At 44.0% G+C, this 27,622-nt stretch overlaps 1 protein-coding gene across 1 annotated transcript in view; it reads right to left on the bottom strand.

The window, feature by feature from the left end:
* Window positions 1-22,819, bottom strand: part of CS (citrate synthase) — a 31,832-nt gene extending 9,013 nt beyond the window's left edge. Inside the window, exons 1-6 of the mRNA XM_049883571.1 lie at window positions 22,444-22,819; window positions 2,730-2,780; window positions 1,941-2,048; window positions 931-996; window positions 476-607; window positions 49-237 (exon numbers count right to left, since the gene is read on the bottom strand). Coding sequence (XP_049739528.1) covers window positions 49-237; window positions 476-607; window positions 931-996; window positions 1,941-2,048; window positions 2,730-2,780; window positions 22,444-22,485 — 588 coding nt within the window. The 5' untranslated portion in view covers window positions 22,486-22,819. The remainder of the gene's footprint in view (window positions 1-48; window positions 238-475; window positions 608-930; window positions 997-1,940; window positions 2,049-2,729; window positions 2,781-22,443) is intronic.
* Between the last annotated feature and the right edge of the window lie 4,803 nt (window positions 22,820-27,622).

Consider the following 27,622-nt stretch of genomic DNA (forward strand, 5'->3'; position numbering starts at 1 on the left):
CGCTTTGAATCTCTATCACACATTAATTACCCCACCCAAATTTCTTACCTCCCAGTACTTGGTTCGGGTGATGCCCTCTGCATATGCTCGGGCAAAGTTACTTTCGCTGTTGAGGGCCGTAATGGCTGCACTGAGCTGAGACATGGGGTGTAGATTGTTGGGAAAGTTGTCCAACATGGTGACCACATGGGAAGGCAGAGCCGCCCTCTTTGCCCACTCTTTCGAGAGCCAAGATACCTGTGAGACAGAAATACAGCTCAGAATACTAGCAAAAGACAGGAGAAAAGGACAGTGACAGCTGAGCACAGAAAACCGAGAATTCAACCCAGTCTATTCACATAGCAGATTCTGCTCTGATTTCTTCCCCTCACTGCATATCTGTAACTACCACCTGTAGCCAAATCAGGATGAAGTGTTTGAGATTAGAGAAAGGCAAAGGAGGAGGATGGGAAGGGCTGATGTCCTTTTCCTTTACCTGTTCTTCTGTTGGGATCTGTCCAGTTGCCAGCAGCCAAAATAACCCCTCCGGGAGGGGTTCTTCCCCACCCTTAGCCTTGGGTAGCAGTTTCTGGCATTCAGGGATACTATAGCCTCGGAAACGGATGCCCTTGAGGGAGAAGAGTGAGAATTACAACTCCTAAATTTACTGTCCTGGAAGTCATATAATTGACTGATCCTACTTAAAGCAGACCTTTCAACAAGTTAGAAAAGAACCTGTAAAGCTTAAATTGTCACATAACTTACTTCTATTTTTGTACTTTTATATTAAAATGGTAACCATCCTTCAGTTATTTCATTTATACCTATTCTCCACCTTCCAAATATGAAGGTAGGTGTTTTGCTTTGTTCTCCTTACTCTCACTGGCCTAATCCATGCTGTGTGCAGTAGTAAGTGCGATGATTATAGTTACTGACATGAAGGTGTCTCACCTCATCAGGATCAAGAACTGATGTTTCATATATTAATCCCTTCATGCCTCTCATGCCACCATACATCTAAAGAAAAGAAGAGGATATGACCAATAGTCAGTATTATTCAGGCTAGAGCTTGTCAAAGCTTCATGGGATCTGGGAAAGGAAATTTATTCTGACTTGCAAGACTTCATTTGGAGGAAGAAGATCTCTGAGGAGCTAACTTACTATAAAACAGAACTTTGGAAATGAAAATATTAAATTGAGAAGTCAGTTTTTCTTCAACGTTTCTGCTGCTATTTGCTTCCTTTCTTCTTGTATTTTATTTTTTCTGATCTTTACCCTTACCCTCCCCTCTCATTCCCACCAACGAAAGTAAACAGAATGAGCTCCATTACAGGGGAAGGAAATGGAGACCAATGGCTGAACACTGTTGTGGAACTACCATCTGAGCTGCTCAGAGTCTCAGAGCCAGGGAAAAAGTCTGTTCTGAAGAGCTATGGTGATGCAGTGGTTAAGTATCCGGCTGCTAACTGAAAAGCTGGCAGTTTGAACTCATCAGCCACTCAGCTGGAGAAAGATGTGGCAGTCTGCTTCCGTAAAAATTAAAGATTATAGCCTAGGAAACCCTACGGGCCAGTTCTGCTATGTTCTATAGTGTTGCTAAGGGTCAGAACTGATTCAATGGCAATTTTTTTTTTTTTTTAAATATGTTCTACAGGGCCTGCTAGGGCTGTGGTTTAACTGGATGGTGGATATAGCATCAACTCAAAGACACAGTCCTGGCCCCAAAAGATAAGGGGTTGGGAACAGGAATGGAAACTTCACTCATTCCTCCCCTGGTGAATTAGGTTAGGCTCAACTAGTAAGTTTGTAAGGAAAAAAGTAATCTCTAATGAATACCATAACCTCGACATTTCCTTGTATGAGGTAGAACACTTTTGAATAGCTCGTGAAAAGAATGGTATTTCTGTTGAGGCACGTTAGAGCTATTTCTCCCAGCCAAGACCGACCCCCAGAGCCCTTACCATGTCCACAGTGATTTGGCCCACTACTGTCTTTCCATGTTGCTGCCTGAAGGTCTTAACTCTGGCCTGCTCCTTAGGTATCAGGTCAGCCAGTACGTCTTTCAAATTCTAAAAAGAGAAATAGAAGGGCTAAGTGATGGTCAGAAAGCTGATTAGATTTTCTGCAAAGTAGAGGTGTAGTCATGGATTGAATTGTGTCCCCCAAAAATATCTGTCAACTGAGCTGGGCCATGATTCTCAGTATTGTGTGATTGTCCACCATTTTATGTGATTTTTCTATATGTTATAAATCCTATCACTATGATGTAATAAGATGGATTAGCAACAGTTATATTGATGAGGTCTACAAGATTAGGTAGTGTCTTAAGCCAATCTCTTTTGAGACAGAAAGAGAGAAGCAAGCAGAGAGACAACAGGGACCTCATACCACCAATAAAGCAGGGCCAGGAGCAGAGCGCGTCCTTTGGACCTGAGGTTCCCGCACTGAGATGCTCCCAGACCAAGGGACGACTGATGTATCACAAGGACCTTCCTCCAGAGCTGACAGAGAGAGAAAGCCTTCTCCTGGAGCCGGCACCCTGAATTCGGACTTCTAGCCTACTGGACTGTGAGAAAATAAACTTCTCTTTGTTAAAGCCATCCATATGTGGTATTTCTGTTATAACAACACTAGAGAACTCAGCCTAAGACACCAGGATAATGACTAGAGGCCAGGTGATAGCCTAATCCCTCCCTCATCCTAGGGTCAGGCTGCCCCACTGATTCTTAGTCCTCTTTTCCAAACCTTACCGTGGAGGAAACACTGGCATGCCGGGCAGCAAGAACAACACAGGAGGCATTCTGCAAAGAAAACATAAAAGCATTATGTAATAGCTACTCCTTCCTACTGTGTATTAACAGGAAGGCATTTCAGTGACTCAACCTCTTTTCATCTTAGCTTCTTAGGACACTTAGACATAAAACCAAAAAACCAAACCTACTGCAGTCAAATCAGTTCTGACTCATAGTGATCCTACAGGACAGAGTAGAACTGCTCCATTGAGTTTCCAAGGACTGCCTGGTGAATTCGAACTGCCAACCTTTTGGTTAGCAGCCGTAGCACTTAACCACTATGCTACCAGGGTTTCCAGTTTGACATAGAAAGCTCTAAAAGGCCCTGAATAGCTTGAGAGGAATCACAAGCCTGGAAGCAGCAGCAGGTTTAACTCTGCTTCTAATATTCATAGCTTCCTTTGCATTCTCTGAAGAGAGTCTCTTTCCCATTATCTTGGTTCCAGGGCAAGGCTTTGTTAGGCACAGAGAAAAGGTCAGAGAGCCAATTGCTAGGGTTCTCAAATTTAGATGTCAATATTCTAAGTGGCCCCAAGGAAAGCAAATGTGTAACCTGGGCAATTACTACTTAACCCTGCTGGTAAGGTCCCTCCTGTACCTAGTTTTTTTTGGCAGTACTTCAACCTGAACTAGAATTTTTTTTTTTTAGTGTTTTTAATATTGAAGTAGAGAAAATATGTTTTTATCGGTGTTTTTAGTATTAGAATAGAGAAAATATATTTTTAGTGTTTTAGTATATTTGTATAAACTGTGATTAATTTCTAGTTTTGAAACATAATTACTTGCTCTAAAATCCGTCTCATAATTGTTTCTATGAAGAATAAGGTAATCAATTTTTAGTTGTTGTTTAAATTATGTTCCTTTCCCGAAGAAGAAAAACACACACAAAACCAAGGTAGCTGAACAAAGCTTAAATCCATCTTGTGACAAGAACCAGGACAGCATGAATGGACTTACAGGACTCCAGGATGACATGAAGAGACTTACAGAACTTCAGTAATAGATCACTTCATCATCATGTCTACCTCAAAGAAAAACCAACGTTCCTGAAAACCTTTAAACCCTGACCTTCCCCCTATAAAAACCCTCCAATTAGTCCTCTAGTTTAGACAGAATTTGAAAGCAATTTAACCCTCTCTGTCTCTTGAATACCGGTATTCAATAAAATACTCTTACCTCCTCCTGTCTCAGTATCGGCTTTGCGGCAAGCAGCACGAATCCGCAATTTGCGGTAACCAACCTCTCCAGCCTAGGAGAACCCATAGGCAGAGGGCAGCCTTTCCTAATACTAACAATACTTCTAATGCTCTTAGAAAAAGCAGAGAAGGTAGAAAACTACTCAATAGCAACAACAGAAACTAAAGAACTGGAAAAGAGAATGACATGACACTTAAAGAGGGTGAAATAAAGACATATCAGGTAAACGAAAACTAAGGGTATATCACCTACACACCTGTATTAAAGGAATTTTAAATATTAAAGATATACTTTTAGGAAGTGAAAGATCCCTGGGTGGCACAAATGGCTTGTGTTCAACCACTAACCTAAAGGTTGGCAGTCTGAACTCATTCAGTGGCTCCATGGAAGAAAGGCCTGGTGACCTGCTTTCATAAAGATTAGAGCCAAGAAAACCCTACGGAGTAGTTCTACTCTATGATATGAGGGGTCATCATGAGTCTAAAATGACTGAATGACAATGGGTTCTTTTTTTTTTTAAAGCAGGAAAATCATCCAGAAAGATAGGTCTGAGACTCAAGAAGGCTATTCCTTACTACAGAAATAGTGTAGCCAGTCAAGCCTATGTTAAGAGAAAGGTGCTTTCCCCAAAGTAAAACTATTTTCTATGAAAAGATTGCTGAGTTGCCAAACAAAGTTCAACTTTGAAATAAGACCAATGATACTAACTAGCTGTAAGGCCTTACACAAGCAGATTAACTTTTCTGCAAAAGATTACTTTGAAGATCCAATGAGACAGTCAAAGTAAGCCTCAGTTTCCTCATCTATAAAATGATGCTGATAAACCACACACTTCACAGGGCAGTCCTACGACAAATGACCACGGATGTGCATGCCATTCTGCAAACTAAATTCCAAACAGCTATATGCCCTAGCGGGAGAGTTTTGTGGGACCCAAGGCTTTTTAGAATTTAGCATTTTCTGTTGCGGCAGGGATGGGGAATGCGGTGTGGGGGCGGGTTGCAAAGTGAAGATTCTTCAGAAAAGGTTTTGTTTAAATACTTTTTGTGTTTTAGGTGAAAGTTTACACAGCAAATTAGGTTCCCATTTAACAATTTTTATACAAATTGCTCTGTGACATTGGTTATAATTTCTACAATGTGTCAATATTTTCATTATGTTTCTTCTGTTTCCACTGATCTGATCTTCTCATCTTTGTTTTTGGGTAAATGTTGACTGTTTGGTCTCATATAGTTGATTGTTTAAGTGTGCACATTACTCACTGGTAATAATGTTTATTTTAGTAAGCCAAACTATTATTTGGCTAAAAGGTAATCTGCTAAAGTAGCTTCAATTCCAAGTTCAAAGGGTATCTTAGGGCGATAGTTTCTTGGAGTTCCTCTAGTCCCTACTGGTCCAGCAGGTCTTGGCCTTTTTTAGGAACTTGAGTTTTGTTCTACATTTTTCTCCCATCCTATTCAGGACCTGCTATTGTGTCCCTGGTTAGAACAGTAGGTAGTGGTAGCCAGGCACCAGCTAGTTCTGGTCTCAGGTTAGAAGAGGCCGTGGTTTGTGTGGGCTATTAATCCTGTGGACTAGTTTCTTTTTTGAATCTTGGTTTCCCTCATTCTCTTTTGCTCTAGACGACTAGAGACCAATAGTTGTCTCTTAGATGGTCACCTGCAATCTTTTAAGACCCCAGATGCTACTCACCAAACTAAGGTGTAGAACATTACCTTTATGAACTATGTTATGCCAACTGACTACTAAATTGCCTTTTAAGCCAGTAAACCAATCCTGGAAGTGGTTTGGATACTTTTAGGAAGTCTCCATAAGTGTGGCCCCACGTGTTTCATTACATAAACGGACACTGGATATATCTGCAGCACATATCAACCCGTATACACAGACGCCTACAGATACACCTACACATGCCAGTGCACTCACTTGCATATGCCTTCCTATACACATATATGCATACATATCTATGTAACCACACACACATTTTTTGGTTATTATTGTTGCTGCATAACTGTATAATATTTACTAAAGTTGTCCCTTTTTCTTGTGTACTTCTTAGTGTCTTCATTTACCTTGTTCGAGTTGTGCAGACTTCACCCGTACTGTATTCGGTATTGCCTTTCCCATCAGCAAAAATAACAAGTGTCCACGATCTAGAACGTAATTCCCCCTCCCTCCTCCCACCATTCCTGGTAACCATCAAGGAACGCTGCTTTCTGTGTGTATACCTACTCTTTAAGTTTTTGTAATAGTGGGGCCATGAAGTATTTGTCCCTTTGTGATTGACTTATTTCACTCAACATAACGTCCTCTAGATTCATCCAGAAAAGGTTATCTTTAAAAGAATCAATCCAACCAAAGCCAAATTCAAAGAACATGAGGCAAGCTAATATGTCCCAAAGCAAAGTGGGAATACCTCAACTTGCTGTTAACCAGGGCTGTCTTTAACTCCTTTCTAGTTTCCTCCAGCTGACTGAGGTACATCTCAGCAAGAAGTAGGCAGCACAAACAGCCTTTTAACTCCTTCACCCTACAGTGGGGCAAACAGGAAGCTGAACTCAGCATTCAAGAAATAACTTTGCCTTTTCTTATTAGTCACCAAAAAAGGAACATGTGAATAAATTCAAATTATTGTTCTACAGACCTAATCTTGTTCAAGCCAGTCTATGTTCCAAGGCTCTACAGATCCACTCCCATCTCTGAGATACCACATCAGCCTTGCAGATCTTTTAACTGTGGTTGATTGTTGTGGGGTTTTTGTTTTTAAAGGGGCTATAGTACACAGATCATCTGAGAGATGCTGAAAGTTCTCCATAATGATAATTTTTCCACTTCTAAACCATCTTTAAGTTTCTACAATGGTTCGCAGGGAGGAAAGATTGTAAGGAGAACATTTTAAGGTTAAAGAGTCTAACCAAGATCAACAGATAGAATAACAACCCAAATCTTAAGATGAAGATGGAAATTCCCTCATGTTGGAGAGGTTTTTCTTCCACTGGTATGACCATTAAAATTTCCCCCCCTGTGAGAAAGAACTGCTAGAACCAATGAGCTGCCTTCTTCTTTTACTTCATTAGGCATTAAAAAAAAAAAAAAAAAAAAAGGTGGAGAACCAGAAAGAAAAAGGTGAAAGGCCACCCAATAAGGCTGTGAGAATACAACATAATTTAAAAGGAATCAAATGGGTCACGACTGCTGCTTAGTTACAGCCATCTTTTAGATCCGTTTGTATGAGTGCTACTTTAAGAGAACCGTTAGGGAAGGGGAGCTTAGAACTATCTCCCCACTTCACCCTCAAAATTCTAATTTTCTTTACCATTTAATGAAGAGCCTCAGGAGCAATCTAATGACAGCTGACCTCAACTGTCCCTAATCTCCATCAGCAACATTTCTTAGCCAGATCTCCAATTTGTAAAGCAACGCCAGCTGTAGACAGCTTTGCTACGTATATACAGAATAAACTAGTATGTTGTTTCTACTAAACTCCTCTGCCACTTCCTGGCTGTGTGACTCCTGCCAAGTCAATCAGCCTTTGTGCCTCAGTTTTCCTTATCTGTAAAATGGAAAAATAACAGTACCGACCTCAAAGGATTGTTATGAGGATGATATAATATTTACAAAGCATTTAAACCAGTGTTTGGCACACAGCAAATGTTTTGTATTTGCTATATAACAAATAAATAAAATAGTATAGGCCCTTTCTAGTATCCTTCAGTGTCAGGTTCATTCATGTTTTTACCTAACCCTGAAGCTTAGGGAAAAAAAAAAAAAAAGAAATCAGAGCTGTTTAAAATATAGCAATTCATTGATAAGGAGCCCTGGAGGCACAGTGGTTCAGCTCTTGGCTGCGAACCAAAAGGTCAGTGGTGTGAACCCACCAACCACTATGCACAAGAAAGATGTGACAGTCTGCTTCTGTAAAGATTACAGCCTTGGAAACCCTAAAGGGCAGTTCTCTGTCCTAAAAGGTTGCTATGAGTCAGAATCGACTGGATGGCAATGTTTTTTTTTTTTATTTCATTGATATGATCGCTCAAAACGCTATGTGACCCCAATACCGCCTAGCATGTTTTCTCCTTTTTTCAAAATGGGCGACTGAGAGCTTGCCATAACTAACCCCATGATGAACCTATGTTTTTCCCCTTCCTCTGCCTACCTCCTCCTTCACATAATGACTTTGTTTTGACCTAATGTTAATGAGTTTATTCTTTGTTTGATCTGATGCAAACAACTTCGTTTTGTTTTGTCCGACCACCTGTGATTTACAACCACCCCCCCCCCCACAAGAAAATGAAAATCTGAGCCCAAGGGTCTGATATTTATCTCTTTAGTCTGATAAATAGTCTTTTGCCACTATCTTGTAATGAATAAATCCTCTGGCAGGCCATCTGGACTACAAAGACACTTCTAACCCTTGTAAGATTCTATATAAGCTCTAATGTAAACGTGCTCTTTGGGACGCCATAGAGACAGCCTGTGTTGCTGCTGGGTCCCTGGTGATGTATACATCTCCTTAAACTTTCTCACTCTTTCTAACTTGGAGTACATTTTATTGGCTCAACTGCTTCCAGGGCACGGACCCTAATCGGGTAACAGCTAGTGTAGGAAAGACTCAAGTTAGGACAACTTTACCTCTAATGATGTAGTGGACAGAGCATTGATTCAGAGTTAGTGTAAAACTGCCGTGGGGGCAGTATCTTACCTCCTCCAACTTCACAAGGGGAAAGGAGAATCAAGATCAACAGTCCAGGGCTGATTCCTATGAGGCCAAAAGTCAGACATGCCTTCCCTCTCTGCCGTCTTTACCAATTCTGACACCAACTGTCCTCCCACAGCACTCTCCACTTCTCCGCTGGATTTGATAATTCATTGCAATGGCCACATAAAACCCACAGACGATACTCATGATTATGGGGTTTATTAGGGCAGTAACAGGTTACAATTCAGGCTCAGGAACACTCAGGATACAGTTCTTCCATCAGGACCTCTTTTCAGCTGTGCTCGCAGGTACAACTCTCTCTGGCCCTAGGCCTCTACTCTGTTCAGGCAAGTATTACAAAGCTCTTTTAGCCCCTGCCAGTAAGTCCCCAGAGGCACCCCACACACTCAGCTTCCTCACTCCATGGGCCAGGAAGCCCAATGGGTAGACTCCTGCCAGTCTCATCGTCTTATGGGTTACAGCTCACTCGCTCGCTCTCTCTTGGTTTCCTGACTCCGGGAGCTTCTCAGTGCAGGCTTCCTGGGTCCAAAAGGTCCACTCTCTGCTCCTGGTTCTTCTTCCTTGGTGGTAGCAGGATCCTCTCTCTCCTACCTCTGGAGTGGCTCATTTCAAGCCTAGCAGGATGGCAAAACTGACCAATCCCCTTGGTGGGCTACAGTTACTCTATATGCACAGTCCCACCCAATCACTTGGGTGGAAATTACAAGACCATGGCAAAAAATGCTACACAAAAGTGATCTATCACACCACCACACAAAAGTGATCTGCCACACAAAAGTGACCTATCATGCCAAAGTTAGGGAAAGGAAACCTGGGTTCTAGTCCACAGCAAAACAACTAACTGGTGTTTCCCTTTCTATCTCTGTATTTAGGATAACATTCAAGCTAGTTAGTGCTCAGAGTCCATTTGTAAGGATCCAACAACAACATATGTAAAGATACTCAAAAGCCCTGCTACTTCAAATGCAATCTCCTAGCCGACAGTATCAACATCACTTGGAGCTTGTTAGAAATGCAGAATATTGGGCCCCACATCAGACCTACTGAATCAAAACGTGCAGTTTAATAAACTCATCAGGAGAGTCATATGAATAATAAAACTTGAGATACACCCAGGGTCTAAGTGTTGGACAAAGAAAGTAGCAGGGAAGAAACAGCCTGGGGTGTGGAGTTAGCAAGGAGAGAGCCGTAAATCCTGGTTCCGCTGGGTTTCTAGCTGGGTTATCCTGACTATGTAACCTAACTTCTAAATCTCAATTTTTACATTTCTAAAATAGTAACAATGTCAATTTCAGAGTAGACAAGGAGTCGTTGTTAGGTGCCATCAAGTCGGTTCAGATTCATAGTGACCCTATGTACAATACGTACAACAGAATGAAACACTGCCCGGTCATGCACCATCCTCACAATCAAGGGACTAAATGAAATAACTTACACGAAAGCGTCTAGAACTGTGCCTTGTGCATAGCTTAGTTCAATAAATACTTGTTTCTTAGAAATGTGTTGGCCTATTGCCTACCATATCAATCTTCAGAACTAATGTTGCTCTTTCCCAGGAGTTAGATCCCAGGAAAGAGGCAGTCAAGTGGGGGTGAGGGGTCGGGGGGAGAGGAGAGGAAGGTGGGGAAAGGAGTGAATCAGTAATTCCTTCCAGCTGTGGAACAGAAAACAAAAAAAGCCCCAGTTTCTCTTTTAAGGTCGTCTTGGCTAAGAGGGGAGGAGTCTCAGGGAGAGAAAAGAAATTTCACTAACCCTAAATCACAAGTACAACATAAATGTCTCTAGACAAGAGGTGCTAAAGGACTGTTATGTCCAAGGCCTCACAACTCAATTTCATTTACCCACTGGCTGCCAAAGAAAGCTGCCTGAATGGCTGTGTACAGTACATTCAGGTTATACTCACTGATGGGGCAGGGCAGATTACGTCTGAGTCATACCAGAACTTCCACCTCCCAGCCCCCCCAACTCTGGAGGTGTGGCCACTGGGCTCTGACCCTAGGCCCTGGCTTCTGGATGCATGTCACGTGTAGTCACCCCAGTGGAACAGCAGCTGTCAGGTGAATCAGCCAGTCACCTCATTCAATAGGCCAGTTCCCTTATGGGGAAAGAATGGAAAGAGCTGTTTTCAAAGACAAGGGCCTGGCTCACAAAGTCTGACACCTGAGCTTCTCTACTGGGTAAGGGGTGTCATAATCACTAAGAGGCTTTTTCAGACCTCATATGCTGACATCCCTTGCAAGAACTCCTCTAGTGAATTTGTTGTTATTATTGATAAGAGTGGGCTGTGACTCTCAAATGTGCTAGGATGAAAAAAAAGTAAAATTATTAAAAAGAACCTCTTCCTACAGGGCCAAAGAAGGAAAAGGACTAAAAGTACATACAGGAAAGTCTACCAAAGACTTGCCCATAATACTTAGGGCATTCTTGGAATAGGGTATCGCCTAAGTTACTTACCAAGAATCGGGTGAAACTACACTCCCCTCTCCCAAATTCTGGAAATGACAGAATTCTATTTGGAAAAGCACTTATTCAATAATGTGGTGCGATGGATCACTTTTATATGGCCCTCCTAACTATGGTCTTGTAACTCCCACCAAACGACTGAGTGGAACTATGCAAATGAGGTACTTGCGGCCCACCAAGGGGACTGGACAACTTGCTTTTAATGCAAATAAGCTGCATGGTATCCTTACGGGGTGGAACCATGCAAATAAGATGTATGGAAGCCTAACCCTGGGTCAGTTTTACCATCCTGCTAGGTTTAAAATGAGCCGTCCCAGAGGTGGTCGGGGTGCCTCACTACCACCATGAAAGAAGAGCCAGGAGTGACAGGAAGACCCAAAGCTATCTATAGATAAAATGCAATCTCGATCCAAATTCTGATGGCATTTTTTAACGAGATGGAGAAACAAATCACCAACTTCATATGGAAAGGGAAGAGGCCCTGGATAAATTGAACATTACTGAAAAAGAAGAACAAAGTGGGAGGCTTCATACTACCTGATTTTAGAACCTATTATATTGCCATGGTAGTCAAAACAGCCTGGTACTGGTACAACAACAGATACATAGACCAGTAGAACGGAACTGAGAACCCACTTACGAGCAGCTGATATTCGACAAAGGCCCAAGGTCCGTTAAATGAAGAAAAGACAGTCTCTTTAAAAAATGGTGCCCTAATACATGGCATAAACAGTATATGAAATATTACTAACAATGCACAGACACCAAAAGAGAAACTAGATAACTGGGAGCTCCTAAAATCAAACATTTATGCTTTTATCCAAAGACTTCCCCAAAAGAGTAAAAAGACAACTTGCAGACTGGGAAAAATTTTTTGGCTACGAAGAATTTGATCAGCGCCTAATCTCTTAAAATCCATAAGATGCTGCAAAACTGCAACAGCAAAAAGACAAAGAAGAGCCAGGAGTGGAGTGCATCCTCTGGACCCCAGGTCTCTATGCTGAGGACCTCCTAGACCCAAAACCAAAACCAAACTCATTGCCATTGAATCGATTCCAACTCATAGCAACCCTATAGGACAGAGTAGAACTGCCCCAAAGAGCTTCCGAGGAGTGCCTGGTGGATTCGAACCACTGTCCTCTTGGTTAGCAACCACAGCTCTTAACTACTATACCATCAGGGTTTCCCTCTTAGACCCAGGAGACAGTAAACTGTAATGTGAGAGAAGCAGCGGCAGAGAAAGGGCAGCAGCAGAACTAAGAGACCAGTGCAAGACGGCACAGTGGGTTTCCTTGCTCATGGAGCAAGGTGGCTACAGTAGATGTGCCAATCCACACAGTGAGAGAACTGAGTGCCTTTGGGCAGGAGGTTTACTGGTGGACTAGGGTGCCTCCGGGGACTAAATGGTGGAGCTAAAAAGCTTTGTAACACTTGTCCAAGCAGGGCAGAGGTGAGGCCAAGGGCCAGAGAGAGGCCTGCCTGTGGGCACAGCTGAGAAGCAGCTGTCCTGATTGAAGAACTGTATCCTGAGTCATTCCTGTTGCTGAACTGTAACCTGTCACTTCCCTGATAAATACCATAATTGTGAGTATTGTCTGAATTGTGTGGCCACTGCAATGAATTGCTGAACTCCGCAGAAAAGCAGAGTGTCTTGGGAGGGAGGGCTGATATCAGAACTGGTCAAATGACTGGAGGGTGGAGGTATGCCTGACCTGATCCCTAGATCAGCCTTGGACTGATGCTGATGATGCCTGTCTCTCCTTCCCAGGTGAAGTTAGAGGAGGTCAGACAACACTGTCACCATGCCACTTTTACAGTTGGTGTCAGGAGCGGCATTTATTGCAATGGCTCCAGACACATGGAAGCATGGGACTTGTAAGAAAAATACGAAGGGGTATGAAAGTGAAACTTTTGATTCGCAGATGTTAGGTGATTACTTTGGTTATTGTTACCTCTAATGGCTGAAAGGACCGTAAGAGATGTTAGGCTGCAGCTGAGGGGAAAAAAAATCTTATCTGGATTGGCTTCAGGCAAAAGCCAGGCAGGTTAAACAAGATGATCAATGGAGGGTCAGTGTCTTCTGGTTCCACCCAGCCAGAGGCCCAAGGCCATATGCATATGACTGGGAAGATAGTCAAGGTGTGAAAACTGATATGTTTTAAAAAGGGTTATGTGTTTACCAGGGTATATTAAGGATACTGACTGTTTCTCCTACCTAGTATTGTAAAACAGGCCTAAATGTATGCTTGAAATGAATATTGGATGTTATAGATTACAGAGAAGGTATAACTCCACCTTCAGGCAATAGTTGATCAGATATGCTAAAAAGAGAATTAATTAGAGTTTGCCTGAAAGAAACACAGACTATTGGTTTGAACATAGTAGCCCCGCGTATAGAGCACAGTCATGTGTCACTTAACACCCACAATACATTCTGTGAAACAGGACGTTGTGCAAACGTGTCTAAGTTCTCGAGCAATAGCATTCACTAATTTTCCACCTCCATGTTGTTTAATAGCCTTTGGTTTCACTTCCAAATCGATACTTCTCCTTTGCCTCTTGCTGCTATCACTAGCACTGGTTTTGCTGCATTTGGGAGCCATGACGCACTTTACAGTAATATTTTTGAAAGAGACGAGACAGAGAGATAACGCCACATCACTTAAGAGCGTGATACCCAAGACTGGATGCTGCTGCCTATGAGTCAAAATGTACAGTGCTATATGGTAAACTTTTTATTTGAAAGTAGGGAAAGTTCGCGTTAAAATAATGATAGAAAGTACAGTACACACATAAGCCAGTAACACAGGTGTTTATTATGACTATCGAGACATACGTATTATGGATTATGTATGTACCATACCTTTACACATCTAGCAGGGCAACTGCTTTGTATATAAGAGATACTCGTATTGCATGTGGGAAGCTGTTGCATTAGCTACAGACGGTTAAACTCGCTAAATCCCATTCTCTGATCGGGATTTCTGAACCCTATTATAACCTTTTGGAACCAGACGTACTGTACTGTATTTTTACACAAATAACGTGCACATTCTGCATTTGTTTGCCGGCCACACCTTCCCCCCGTGAGGCACCCTCACAAGGGCCCCTATGCCAATTCTCTTCCACATGTTGCTGTTAAAAACAAAAATCAGCATAGTGCACTTATGAAAATACCTCTTGGGGGTGGGAGGGCATGGCTGGCAAACAAACACAGGAGGTATGCATTACCTGGGTAAAAATATAGCATATGTGAATGGGTGTTAGTTAAGCAGCAGATGACTGTATTGGGTCAAATCCTTGAGCCACGCTCAGAACTTTCAGAGTCAGGAAATTTGCATTTAAAAAGACATGCAGACCCACCCCTATGGCTGGTACCAATTAAGGGAGCCCACAGGGGCTAGGGATAAGCTGACCAGAACCCCCAGGAAAGCACGAAATTTGCGTTTGAAGGAAGGACCTACAGAGAAAAATACGACTTTTGTTTTTTGAACTGGGACAAGCAGTTTGCCTTAGGATGCACTGAGGCAGGAAAAGCCAGTGCCCATAAGAAGTACCTCTTTCTGGGACTGGAAGTTAAAGGGAGTTGGCAAGTAGACAGCATGTGTGCTGTGATGGACTGCTTTTCTGTGGCCCTTCTCTCCATGGTCTTGTAACTCCCACCCAAGTAACTGTGTGGGACTGCGCAAATAGGGCAATTGTGGCCCACCAAGGGGATTGGTCAGTTTTGCCATCCTGCTGGGCTTGAAATGAGCCACCCCAGAGGTGGGAAGGAGAGGATCACACAACCACTACAGAAGAACAGCCAAGAGTGGAGCACAGGATCCCTGTACTGAGAAGCTCCTGGAAGCAGGAGACCAAGGGAGAAACAGCGAGCTGTAGCACTGCAGATGACAAGAAGTGGTGGCAGAGAAACGGTGGCAGGACAGACTGGCAGGAGACAGTGCAGCGGGCATACTGGCCCACAGAGCAAGAAATCTGAGTGCTTTTAGGCCGAGCCTTACTGGCGGAGTGGGGTGCCTCTGGATACTTACTGGCAGAGCTGAAAGAGCTTTGTAACACTTGCCCAAGCAGGGCAGAGGCCAAGGGGCTAAAAGGGCTTTGTAACACTTGCCTGAACAGGGCAGAGGCCAAGGGACTAGAGAGAGGCGTGCCTGTGGCACGGCCGGGAAGAGGCTGTCCTGATGGAAAGAACTGTATCCTGAGTGTTCTTGAGCCTGAATTGTACCCTGTTACTTCCCTAATAAACCCCATAAACTTGAGTATTGTCTGTGAGTTGTGTCTGGCCATTGCAATGAATTAGCAAACCCGGCAGAGAAGTAGAGTGCCGTGGGAGGGACAGCTGGTGTGAGAATTGGTAAAGATGGCGGAAAGAGGAGGCATGTCTGACCTCTACCTTGTAGGAATCAGCCTTGGGCTGCTGATCTTGATTCTTCTTCCCCATTGTGAAGTTAGGTCAGACACCGCCTCCATGCCATTTTTACAGCCTGGTATGCTCACTTGAAGTGACCACCTGGGGCCAAAAGATGAGTGGAAGTGGGGGAGGTGCAGCAATGAAGAGATGGGCTGGGGAAAAAAAAGACATGGGCAAAGTCTGGACGTGTTCCATTGGCACCCACTGACCTAGCCCACAGGGGCTAGGGATGAGCTTACCAAAACCCAACCAAATGAGGAGAGATGTTTGACACTGTGAGCTCGTGTACAGACTGCAGCAAGTTGATGGCTTGCTCTGGACTGTACTTCGCTTATGGATGCAGATGAAGATTCTTCAGATCAAGGAACACGCTTGTCCCCTCTGGGTACTGGTTTGATAGGGACAGACAATTTAGAAACTGACCGTATCAAACAGGGTGAGATAAAGACATGAAGTGGCTGGCTTACACACTTTTCTAGGTGTGCTCATACTTAAGGGGAACAAGCAAGGATCCCCATTGAATAGATTCCTCTTTTCCTGACGGGCCTGGGGAAGAGATGGGTAAAGATACTGATTGCATTATACGACTCGGTTCTGAGTGTTGACTGTTAATAGGGTTACCTGTGATTGTAAAAACTGTAATTGTAGAAAAAATAAGGGTGAAAGAGTGGACTAAGGGAGATGCACTACTGGTCTAGGGTACAGGGTCTGGACCTAAAGTTCCTTAAAGGTTTTGCTATGCTGATACCTTGTGAGGCTCCGAGAAAGGGAATAATCTCCTCTCAGGTAAATTTTATCAAACATCAGAGAGGATGAAGTGGAGACAACTTCTGGAGAACCCGACCAGATCAGATGGACACCTGCAGCAGACCTGAAGGGCTGGTATCTCAGTAACCTTACCTTGAGGCCTCTTTGCCCTACTGAAGGACAAATTGTTAACAACTGTTTTGGACGGATAAAATGATTGGGACAAGGAAATTATCCTCCAAGTATGAAGGAACCATGGCCAGAAAAGCCAGAGAGTGGCCTGTGGTGCAATGGATTGCTTTTATATGGCCTTTCTAGCCATGGTCTTATAACACCCACCAAATGACTGGGTGAGGCTATGCAAATGAGGTGCTTGTGGCCCCCCGCAAAGGGAATTGATAGCTTACTAATAATGCAAATAAAGTGGTGGTGGGACCATGCAAACAAGGTGTATGTCACCCTAATAAGGGGATTGGTTAGTTTTGTCATCCTGCTAGGCTTAAAATCAGGGCTTCGAACCAGGTTCAATCTGGTTTGAACCTCTACTAAGAATCTGCATTCCTAACAAGTTCCCAGGGGATCACCTGGGGATCTTGCTAAAATGTAGATTCTGATTCAGCATCTCTCAGGTAGAAATGCAAATTCTCAGCATGGAACTTGTTAGAACCGGTCTGAAGCCCTGCTTAAAATGAATCATCCCAGAGGCAGACAGAGAGGACCTCACTATCACCAAAAATAAGAGCCTGGAATGGAACATGTCCTTTTGACCTGGGGTCCCTGCGCTGAGAACCTCCTAGACCCAGGAGACAGCTGTAACATGAGATGGTAAGAATCAGGAGACCAGCATGGTGGGCTTCCAGACCCATGGATCAAGGATACAGTGGGTGGGCCAACCCACAGCGCAAGAGGGCCGGGTGCCTTAAGGCAGGAGGCTTACTGTCCCAGCAAGGCAGAGGTGAGATCAAGGGCCAGAGAGAGGCCTGCCTGCGGGCACGCCTGAAAAGCTGTCCTGTTAGAAGAACTATATCCTGAGTCATTCCTGATCCTGAATTGTAGGTATCCTGTTATATCCCTAGTAATAAACTCCATAATCGCTGAGTATTATCTGTGAGTTCTGTGTGGCCATTGCAATGAATTATCAAACCAATCAGAGAAGCAGAGAGTGCTATGGGAGGGGCAGCTGGTGTCAAATTGGTAAAAAAGACTAGAGGATGGAGGTATGTTTGACCTCCACCTCACAGGGATCAGCCTTGGGCTGATGTTGATGGTGATTCTCCTCCCCCTTGTGATCTAAGTGCTTCCATCATGTCATTTTTACAGGTTATTTCCCCATTATCCCTCTTAGCCTATTGTCGTTACTGGTCCACATCCAGGACCCTTACTCTAGGGGAGAAACTAATCAATTTTCTTTTACCCTCCACCCTAGGCACTTCAGACCATGTGCTGCCACATACCCAAGAGTTCCAACATTAAAAGCTTGAGAGAGATGCTCCTGGTTTTAATAGAGCCCTTGTCCTTCATCGACAAAAGATCAGAGCTTTCCAAGCCAGCAGAACTGGCTTAGCTGCTAAAGCAAACGTAATGCACTAATAACAGGTAGGAAAACCTTATGCTACAGAGGCTCCCAATGCAGAAGGAACAACTTGCATTAAGGGAAAATGAACACACATAGGACAGTGTAGGACAAAGGCTCCCCTTTCCTCAGAACCAGGTCAGAGACCTAAAGCCATTTAACATTTGTGTTTGACAGTGGTGATATTGGAAGTTGGGCTGTACCTCTTGGTCAGGCCACTGAAAAAGCTTGAGCAATCTTCAGATTTCATACTTTGACGACCCCCCCTTCATACTCACAGGAGTTTCCTTCATATTTCTACCCAAGTTTCATTTCCCAAAAGTCTCTTCCAAAAGGTTCACTGACCACTCTGAGAAAGGCAGCAAAAGATACCATTTTAGCTTCAGAAAAGAATCAATCTTAATTTTCCTTTTTGTAGAAACCTTTACTGCTCTTTTATTCAACAAATACATACATATTCCACCCCCCCCCCAGTTTTTTTTTTTAATTACACATATTGTTATGTGACCCTAGTTGCTACCCCTATAAAGCGAATGCACATTCCTCTTTTCCATCCTGGATTTCCCACACCCATTCAACCAGCTCCTACCCTTTTCTGCTTTTTCATCTCGCCTCCAGACAGGAGTTGCCCATTTAGTCTTGTGTATCTACTTGAACTAAGAAGCACACTCTTCACGAGTATCATTTTATGTCTTATATAGTCCAGTCTATTCTTTGTCTGAAGAGTTGGCTTTGGGAATCAAGAAATATTTATTGAACACCTACTTATGTGTATATTAAGTGTGCAGTAGTGAAAAAGGTATATAGGATCTGTCACCCTCCTACATTCTCAGGAACTAGAAATTCTTCCCTCATTCCTACTATGAGTTCTTGTAAGTTTTAACTCCTTACTCTTTGCTCCAGAGGCTTACAAGAAACTTTTCCTAAGGCATGGGGGTGGCGGGGAGGGGGAGGAGGGGGAGGAAGAGCATGGGGAGCCAAGAGAAAACAGCCTGAAGCCTACTGCTTAGAAGTCACTTCTGAAGCTGATCTTTAAAATCATCACAAATCCAAAGAAGAACCAAATGTTCATAAGTTTTGTATAATATACCCAGTAAAGTTGCAAACAAAAGGACAGCATATGGCTCCACTGGCCCAACAGTGATCCTAGGACCACTAATAAAGTGAAGTGCTTGAAAATATACAAGTTTCCAGATCCCATCCCACCTCTGCTGAATTAGAGGAATCTGCAATGTGAACAAGCATCTCAGGTGATTAAAAACCCACCAAAGTCTGAGTTCACAGATCTTTTAAAATAGCAACATGTTAAAAGAAATACAGAGACCTAAGGAATTTGGGTAATTGAGGGGAAGAATTGAAATCTACTCAGATCCTACGAAAGATCTAGTGCTAAAGTTGCCTCATTACAATTTAAAACAAATTCACATCCTACTCAATCAACTCTATCGCATAAAGCATTACAAGAACCAGGGCTTTGAACTGGTTCGTTCTAACATGTTCCCAGGTGATGCTAATGGGGCTGGATAAGGACCAATTCTGAGAACCACTAAGTAGAGCAGTGGTTCTCAAAACTTATTATACACAAGAATCACCTGTGGGATCTTGTTAAAATGTAGATTCTGGTTCAGTGTATGGGGGGGTGGAAATGAAAATTCTCAGCAGGGGTTCCAACTGGAATGAATCGGTTTGAAGCCCTGTGAGACCTCCTCTGGCCTTTTCTCTCAATGACTACTTCACTGCTGCCCAATGTCCTATCCATGCTGCTTGCCCACATTCGTCCTTTCACCTGCTGCCAATCTAAAGGCCTCTATGAAGAACAAAAGCAATCATCTCCCACTAACACATAATGTTTTACCACCCATTTTTCTTTGGTCCATCTAGGAAGCGTCAAGGAACTGCCATTACTTTGGACAGGCTGATAACCAAAGGGAGGGCACAGTAACCCAGAGGTGAATCGTGCCCTTGCCTTTAAAAGTTTTGGGCTTTAAGCCTAGCATTTCACAGGACAAAACTGATTTGATTTTGTTGAACCCAATTTTAGACTAGGATTAGTCTGACTACCCCAATTTCAGTGGGGTAGGTCTGCAGTAAAAGAACCTTTGGTATTAAGTGTCTTGTTTTGAAAAAGTCCAGAAATAATCCACAAACACCTCTGGACTGACTTACTCAAAGTTTATCAAATATCCTAACTTGGGAGGATGGGGCAATTTTAACAGAAGAAATAATCCCCTTTAGCTAGGGTTGGCTAAGTCACATTGACTTCAGGAGTCCAGAAGTGAAGTACTGGCCCTATTCCAGTTCTCAGCCCAAATCCAAACCAAAATCATCCATGAAAAGGCAGTTTTTACATCATAAGACTAATAGTAATGTATTATTAATATTACAGGCAATACTAAGGCCATTGCTCAGTATTAATCTGTTTGAATAAACAAGAAGTCAAATGATCTCAAGGCTCTGATCAGTCTATTCCTCCAACTCAGACGTTCATTTAAAAAATCTGCCAGTGGGTTTCAACAATACAACAATGTGTAGCATTTCTGTTTCCCAGAAAGGTTTAAAACAAAACAAAACAAAACAAAAAACTCTTCCCAGGAAAGTGCAATTAGACCTGTCCCTGAAAGTCAAAGTGGTAGGGGTCAGTTCTCCCATGTCGGAAAACTATTTAGCCTTAACAGCAAAAGTAAAGTCGACTAACAATGAAGCAGCAGGCTAATCTGGAAAGCTCAGGCAGGTGTTAGCAATGCTGACAAATTGAAAGGCTTCTTGGTATCCTGGGCAGGATGTTCTGTTCTCAGAAAATTTCCACTCTTGAGCCGGGCTTTACTAGTTTTAAGGCCCAAACACCTTCTAACGGCTTCCAATTTATAGGTTTCTGGGATCCATAGGTCCATCTCTAACAAGAAGTAAAAAAACCAATGATAGCAAGATTGTGTATCCCTGTCATCCCAAATGCTTTCTGAGATTCCCCAGAGACTTAAAAGATGAAACAAATTCAAAAGGTAAAGTCTAAGACCTTTTTCAAATTTATTGTAGGCTTAGACTATCTGGTCTGGGTTAGCAACTCAGGAATGAGCTAATTATAGTATCCCCTATTCTGCCAAAACACTATCTAGAACTTGCTTCACTTCCCAAGAGGCTTCCTTTCCCAGAGAAGCAACAGCCAAGTAAGATAATTATCTCCCAAATGACCAGCCTCTATCTTACTGCTGGGTGCCTGGAAGAACCCCAAGGTAAATTCTACAGGTTTACCTTATCTCAGCCAACCATGCAAGATAACACACAGCAAGGCAAAAACATTTTAAAACTTTCTTTTGTTTCAGGTGTTGGCAGCTTTAATCTATCGGCAGAAGTATAAATTCTTTGCATAAGTCAAGGTCATCCCTGCTTGGATTAGAGGGTTAGTTCCCTCAGCACGGCAGTTTCTGTTTAAAGGACCAAGTTATCCAGAACCAACCAAAGTTATTGCCATCCAGTGATTCCGACTCATAGCGACCCCATAGGGCTTCCAAGGCCGTGGATCTCTATGGAAGCACACTGCCACTGGTGGTTTCGAACCACCGATCTTTCAGTTAGCAGTAGATTGCTTTAACCACTGCACCACCAGGGCTCCTTACCCAGAGCCAACAGTACAGGCAATTTGAATACAAGCAATAAATACCTGGAACAATATTCTTATGATCCAAAAGGCAACAAATGTCAATTAAAGAGTCCCAAAGAATAACAGAAATTTCTTCCGGGTAAACTTAATAGCAGCAAAACCTGAGCAAGTAGTAGGGCTGGTCATGTGACCTTGGCTATACTATCTCCTCCTAAGTATCTTCACTTATTAGCCTCTACTGTGGGGAGAACATTCTTTGCGATTCCTTCTCCAGTCACATGTGATAATCATGCAGGAGGTTTTATAGAAGCATTCCACCCCACCCAAACTATTCCTATATAAAAAGTAAGTCCAAGAGTCCCAAGGACAAACAGGACCTGAAAGTCCCACCTCTCTAGCAGGAACTGCTTCGGCTGGGTCACTAAAGGTTTAAATAACAGGGCTGGAGGAGAAGAAACAGGGAGTTCAGGAACTGACAAGGCTCTCCCTACAAGGCAGAAGGCGAAATTAGCCACTGCTCCAACTCTGCCCAAAGAACAGAATGAGCACTTCTGTTCATCCCCGCCCACCCGTTACCCCGACCTCTCCTCTCTGGAGCAAACTCCTGTGGACACACCACCTCTTTACTGGCGACTCTGATCGTGGCTCCTCCTTTTTCCTAGGCCATTCATCACCCTCTTCCACCCTATACACCTGAGGGGACAGGAGGGCCCGCCCTCCCCACCTGCATGGGGTCGCATACCAGAGGTGAGCAGCCCACTGCACACCCAGGAGCTGGAAGGCCAACGCAGCACGTGGTCTCGAGAGCTCCACGCAGGGCTGGCTGCCAGCCAAGCGTTCAATCCCTTTAAAATGCGCAGGGGTGCGTAGGGATGGGAGAGGGAGACCCCGGCGCGCGAGGGCCTGGCAGTCGCCTCAGCCCCACCCTGAGACGGCGCGCTCCCTCCCCTAGTCGCTCACCTTGGCCCCGAAGAGCCGGGCGGCCGCAGTGAGTAAAGCCATGGCGGGCGCGCTCGGGGATCTGGTGGGTAGGGAGGGAGGGGAGAGAGCTGCGGCAGGAACGGAAGCCGCCGCCGCCGCTGCACCAGAGGCCGCACCGACCGGTAGACAAGGTTGAAAGGAGGCGGCTGAGGGAAAGGGTAGACGAACCGGCGGCGGGGCCCAGCCCGGGGTCCTCAGTGAGGCCCCGCCTACTGCCCCGAGCCGGATCCCGTCCCTCTCAGGGGACCAGCCCGGGGTAAGGCCATTGGTCCGGTGTGGATATGGGGCGGAGCCTGGGCCGTTGTCGGCGGTTGTGGCCGAGAGGATTGGACCAGCCGGATTAGGATAACGAAGGGTAAGGGTGGAGGCGGGGGATCTTGTAGGTGGCTAAGTATGTGCCTGAGAACTCAGTTAACTTCTTCGGCTTTTTCCCTTCCCTTTACACATTTGAGGTTAATTCTAAGGTATTAGAGAAAAAGCCCCAGGACCTCGATATTTGAAGGTTCTCGGGAGTCAATCCCTTAACCTATTATTGCCCGTTCCTCCTACCCCCTTGGCATGTTCTCCCGAAGAATGGCTTTGGTTAAAGACATAAGGCTATGGAGGTGATATCATGGGGACGTGGGCTGTGATTGCCAGAGTTAGCCGCTTGGTAGAGCTCATTTGAGGTCAGCACAGACCATGGTATTATAGATGCTAACAGACCGCAATGTGTGGAGAATGGGAGCAAAGGCAGGCGCCTGAATATCCAGTGCTCTTTGTGGGCTGTCAGTTCTGCTCTAGTGCCAGAAAATCCAAGTCTTAAAAACACCCCCTTAATATGAAGGCTTCCCAGCACTGGCCAGAGCCTCTAGGTCCTGGGCATTAGTCACTGCCACCCCAGTCACACACCCTATACAGCCAGACCACTCTACATCTAACCACAAGATCAGGAGCTGCAGATCAACCCCTATCCAAGATCAGGCATTAGACATCCTCTTTGTCACATCACTTCCATAGGATCTTTGGGTACCATAGGTCATTCAGTGGTGTCTGGAGAGCACAGGATAAGTGAGTACTTGGCTATGCCATGTACTCACTTATCCTGTGCTCTCCAGACACCACTGAATGACCTATGGTACTAAAGTGATTTTCCACGCCACTCTCTTACCTCTTTGGATGGACAAGACCTTAGGACATTTCCACCTCCCTAAACCTGTCATTGTCATTGACCCAGGGGCAAAGGGGAATTTATAGGACCAGGGTACCTTATCTACAAACCCCAAGCCTCAAGTGAACAGTCCCTTTATCTTCTTACATAACATTAATGAGGTTCAGAGATCACAGTACCCATCTAAGTCAGGTTTTGATAGGCCTAGTTTATACACAACACAGTTTATAGCTTTTGGAGAAAAAAAAGAAAGCTTCCTTTTTTATCTTCCCAGGTTTCCTCATATCCAGTCTCATACCTACTAACGAATGCTCCTCTGGCTTGGGGATCAGATAGGTGGGTACTAGGAAAGAACGTCATAAAGAGAAGCCAAGCAATGCCCAGAGGAAGCACTGACCTCAGCTACCTCCTCAGGACTTCAAAGCTCTATTGATCAATATTTGCTCCCCATTTAGCTTCTCACAGATGATTTCCTCATAACCCTAGAATAATCTGACCTGACTCTCTTCCCTCTGGTTAATTATCCACAGAGACTAGCCAGCAGACCAGAGGACTGAACTTCAGTAACCCAAGAGATAGGTGGCATCATCAGGGTGAGGCTACCAAAGGGACAATTATTGGATGGCCTATTGGAATGTTGGCAGGAGGGATCGGTCCCTGGAGGACATCATGCTTGGTAAAGTACAGGGTCAGCAGAAAAGAGACCCTCAACGAGACGGATTGACACAGTGGCTGCAACAATGGGCTCAAGCCTAACAACGATTGCGAGCATGGTGCAGGACTGGGCAGTGTTTCATTCTGTGGTACATAAGGTCGCTATGAGTTGGAACCAACTCAACGGCACTTAACAACAACATAAGGATAACCTATTTTGGACCTCTAAGTCACTGGAGGGAGGGTGGGCAACAGCAGTGCTCTAAACCCCTTGACACAGGGCCCTGGAGCCTAGTGTCATGAACACTTTATGGACTTTTTGAAAGTTGTCGAATCCTGATACCCACTGCTTTAAGGCCAGTGGGAAAGCCCAGGCACCAAAGGGGCTAAAGGAGATCTCCCAGGAGCCGGCTTAGAATCTCTTTCTAAATATGGATGAGACCTGGAGAGGTGGGGAGAGAATGGGGAAAGATTGGAATGAATAAAGCATCCAAGTGAGCTCTAGGTCCAAATACAACTAAGTGTCTCGGAACTGGAAGCGGCAAGAGACAGAAGGCTGAGTATTGAGGTTATCATGACCTTGGGAGGACCTTTTTAAAATGGACAGGGACAATGGTGCCCCCTTGTGGCCAAGAACAAATAGGAGACTGTAGCTAACTTTAAACTCAAACTCCACCAGGAGCCCTGGTGGCTTAGTGGTTAAGAGCTCAGCTGCTAACCAAAAGGTTGGCAGTTGGGATCCACCAGCCACTCCTTGAGAACCATATACAGCAGTTCTACTCAGTTCTATAGGGTTGCCGTGAGAATCAACTTGACGGCAGTGGGTTTTGTTAAAACTGTCCACATAGAAGCCCATGTTGCGCACTGAAGGGCTCAGTTGCCAACTAAAAGGTCAGTGGTTTGAGCCCACCAGCCGCTCCACTGGCGAAAAATGTGGCAGTCTGCTTCTATAAAGATTACAGCCTTGGAAACCCTATGGGGCAGTTCTGTTGCATCCTATAGGGTCGCTATGAGTCAGAGTCAACTTGACAGCAGTGGTTTTGGTTTTTTGGTTTGGTAAACTGTCCATACCAGTAACCTAAACACCTGCATTTAATAGCTAAAATTTATTGAGTACTTACTGTTACCAAATACTACCTAAATGTGGCATATGCATGTCTTCATTAGTCCTCACAGCAATTCTAAGGGATATAGGTGATAATAGTATCTTTAAAAAGGAGGATACCAAGGCTTAGATAAAGTATCCTGCCTAGGGTCACATAGCTCATAATTGGCATTACTAGAATTCAGACTGAGGTCTGCCTCACTTCAGAGCCTGTATCTTAACTGCTAAGCTGTACTTTTTATACGAGAGACTGTGACTTAAAAGCTGCAACTCAGAAAGGGGATTTTTGAGTCATTGTGTCCTAGGGACATCAGCTTTATATGTTCCTATATTTAAAGATATTTTAAAAGATAAGGAACTATAGTCTTGTTGCGAGGTGCTGTTGAGTTGATTCCAACTCATAGCGGCCCTATATACAAAACAAAACACTGCCTGGTCCTGCGCCATCCTCACGATCATTGCTATGTTTAAGCCCGTTGTTGCAGTTACAGTGTCAATCCATCTTGTTGAGGGTCTTCCTCTTTTTTGCTGACCCTGTACTTTACCAAGCACGATGTCCTTCTCCAGGGACTGGTCTCTCCTGATAGTATGTCCAAAGTACGTAAGAGGAAGTCCTGCCATCCTCCTTTCTAAGGAGCATTCTGGCTGTACTTCTTCCAAAACTATAGGCTTAATCATCTGTAAAACCTTTATACCTGAAATACATGATAAATGGTGATCCCTAGAATGCATAATGAAGAGGACTTTTTTCATGATTAGCACCTAAAATGACCAGAGAGATAGAATGGGCTTCTTACAAGAACAACCAGTTTGGAAACACGGTTGAAGAGGATATAATTTTTCACTACAGAATACTAGAATTAGAGGGCATGCCTTCAAACTTGGAGACGGTTTTCAAAGAAAAGTACTACTTTACACAGCCACTGGAGATCACACGGAGACTCCACTACATGAAGTGAGATGTAGCAGAAAGACCACTGACCTAGGATTAAGATGATCACTGGGGCTGAAGCTTTAGCTCCCTGCTGACTAGCAAGAAACTTGACCTCTCTGAGCTTAGTTTCTTCACCTGTAAAATAGGAATGTTGTTGTTAGTTGCCGTAGAGTTGATGCCAACTTACGGCAACCCCACGTGTATAGGGTAAAACCACTCCATAAGGTTTTCAAGGCTGTGATCTTTTAGAAGCAGATAGCAAGGCCTGTCTTCCGAGGCCTCTTGGTAGGTTCAAACCAGGAGCAGATTATCCAATAGGCAAGGTGAGCACGGTGTTTACCTTGCTTACTAGATCATCTGTAGTGAACCACTTCATATGAGTTTCACCACATCAAAGATGTGAAGTTGTTCACTACAGATTAGTAAGTAAGCACAAGTAAGCCCATGCTTACCTTGTTTACTGGGTCATTCACCCATCAGTGAGGATTTGAAAAGAGGCTTTGATTCTGCGGGAAGGTGCTGTGGGGTTGGGAGAGAGACAGATGCTACACATACCTAGAAGCAGAATCTTTGATGATGTGAAAAAATGTGAAATTGTCCACTACAGATGATCTGGTAAGCAATGTAAGCACCATGCTTACCTTACCTATTGGATAATCCACCCCTGGTTCTTACCGCCAACGTTTTGGCTAGCAGACAAGTACGTAACCATTTTTGCCACCCCAAAAAACCCCACCACTGCCAACAAGTTGATCTGACTCATAGCGACCCTATAGGACAGAGTAGAATTGCTCCATAGGGTTTCTAAGGCTGTAAATCTTTTTTTTTTTTTATAATTTTTATTGTGCTTTAAGTGAAAGTTTACAAATCAAGTCAGTCTGTCACATATAATTACACCTTACTACATACTCCCATTTACTCTCCCCCTAATGAGTTAGCCCGCTCCCTTCTTCCAGTCTCTCCTTTCGTGGCCGTTTTGCCAGTTTCTAACACTCTCTACCCTCCCATCTCCCCTCTAGACAGGAGATGCCAACACAGTCTCAAGTGTCGACCTGATACAAGTAGCTCACTCTTCATCAGCATCTCTCTCCTACCCATTGTCCAGTCCCTTCCATGTCTGATGAGTAGTCTTTGGGAATGGTTCCTGTCCTGGGCCAACAGAAGGTTTGGGGACCATGACTGCCGGGATTCTTCTGGTCTCAGTCAAACCATTAAGTCTGGTCTTTTTATGAGAATTTGGGGTCTCTAAGGCTGTAAATCTTTATGAAAGCAGACTGCCACATCTTTTGCCCACAGAACAGCTAGTGGGTTTGAA

This window comes from Elephas maximus, chromosome 4 (assembly GCF_024166365.1).
Source record: "Elephas maximus indicus isolate mEleMax1 chromosome 4, mEleMax1 primary haplotype, whole genome shotgun sequence".
Taxonomy (NCBI): Eukaryota; Metazoa; Chordata; class Mammalia; order Proboscidea; family Elephantidae; genus Elephas; species Elephas maximus.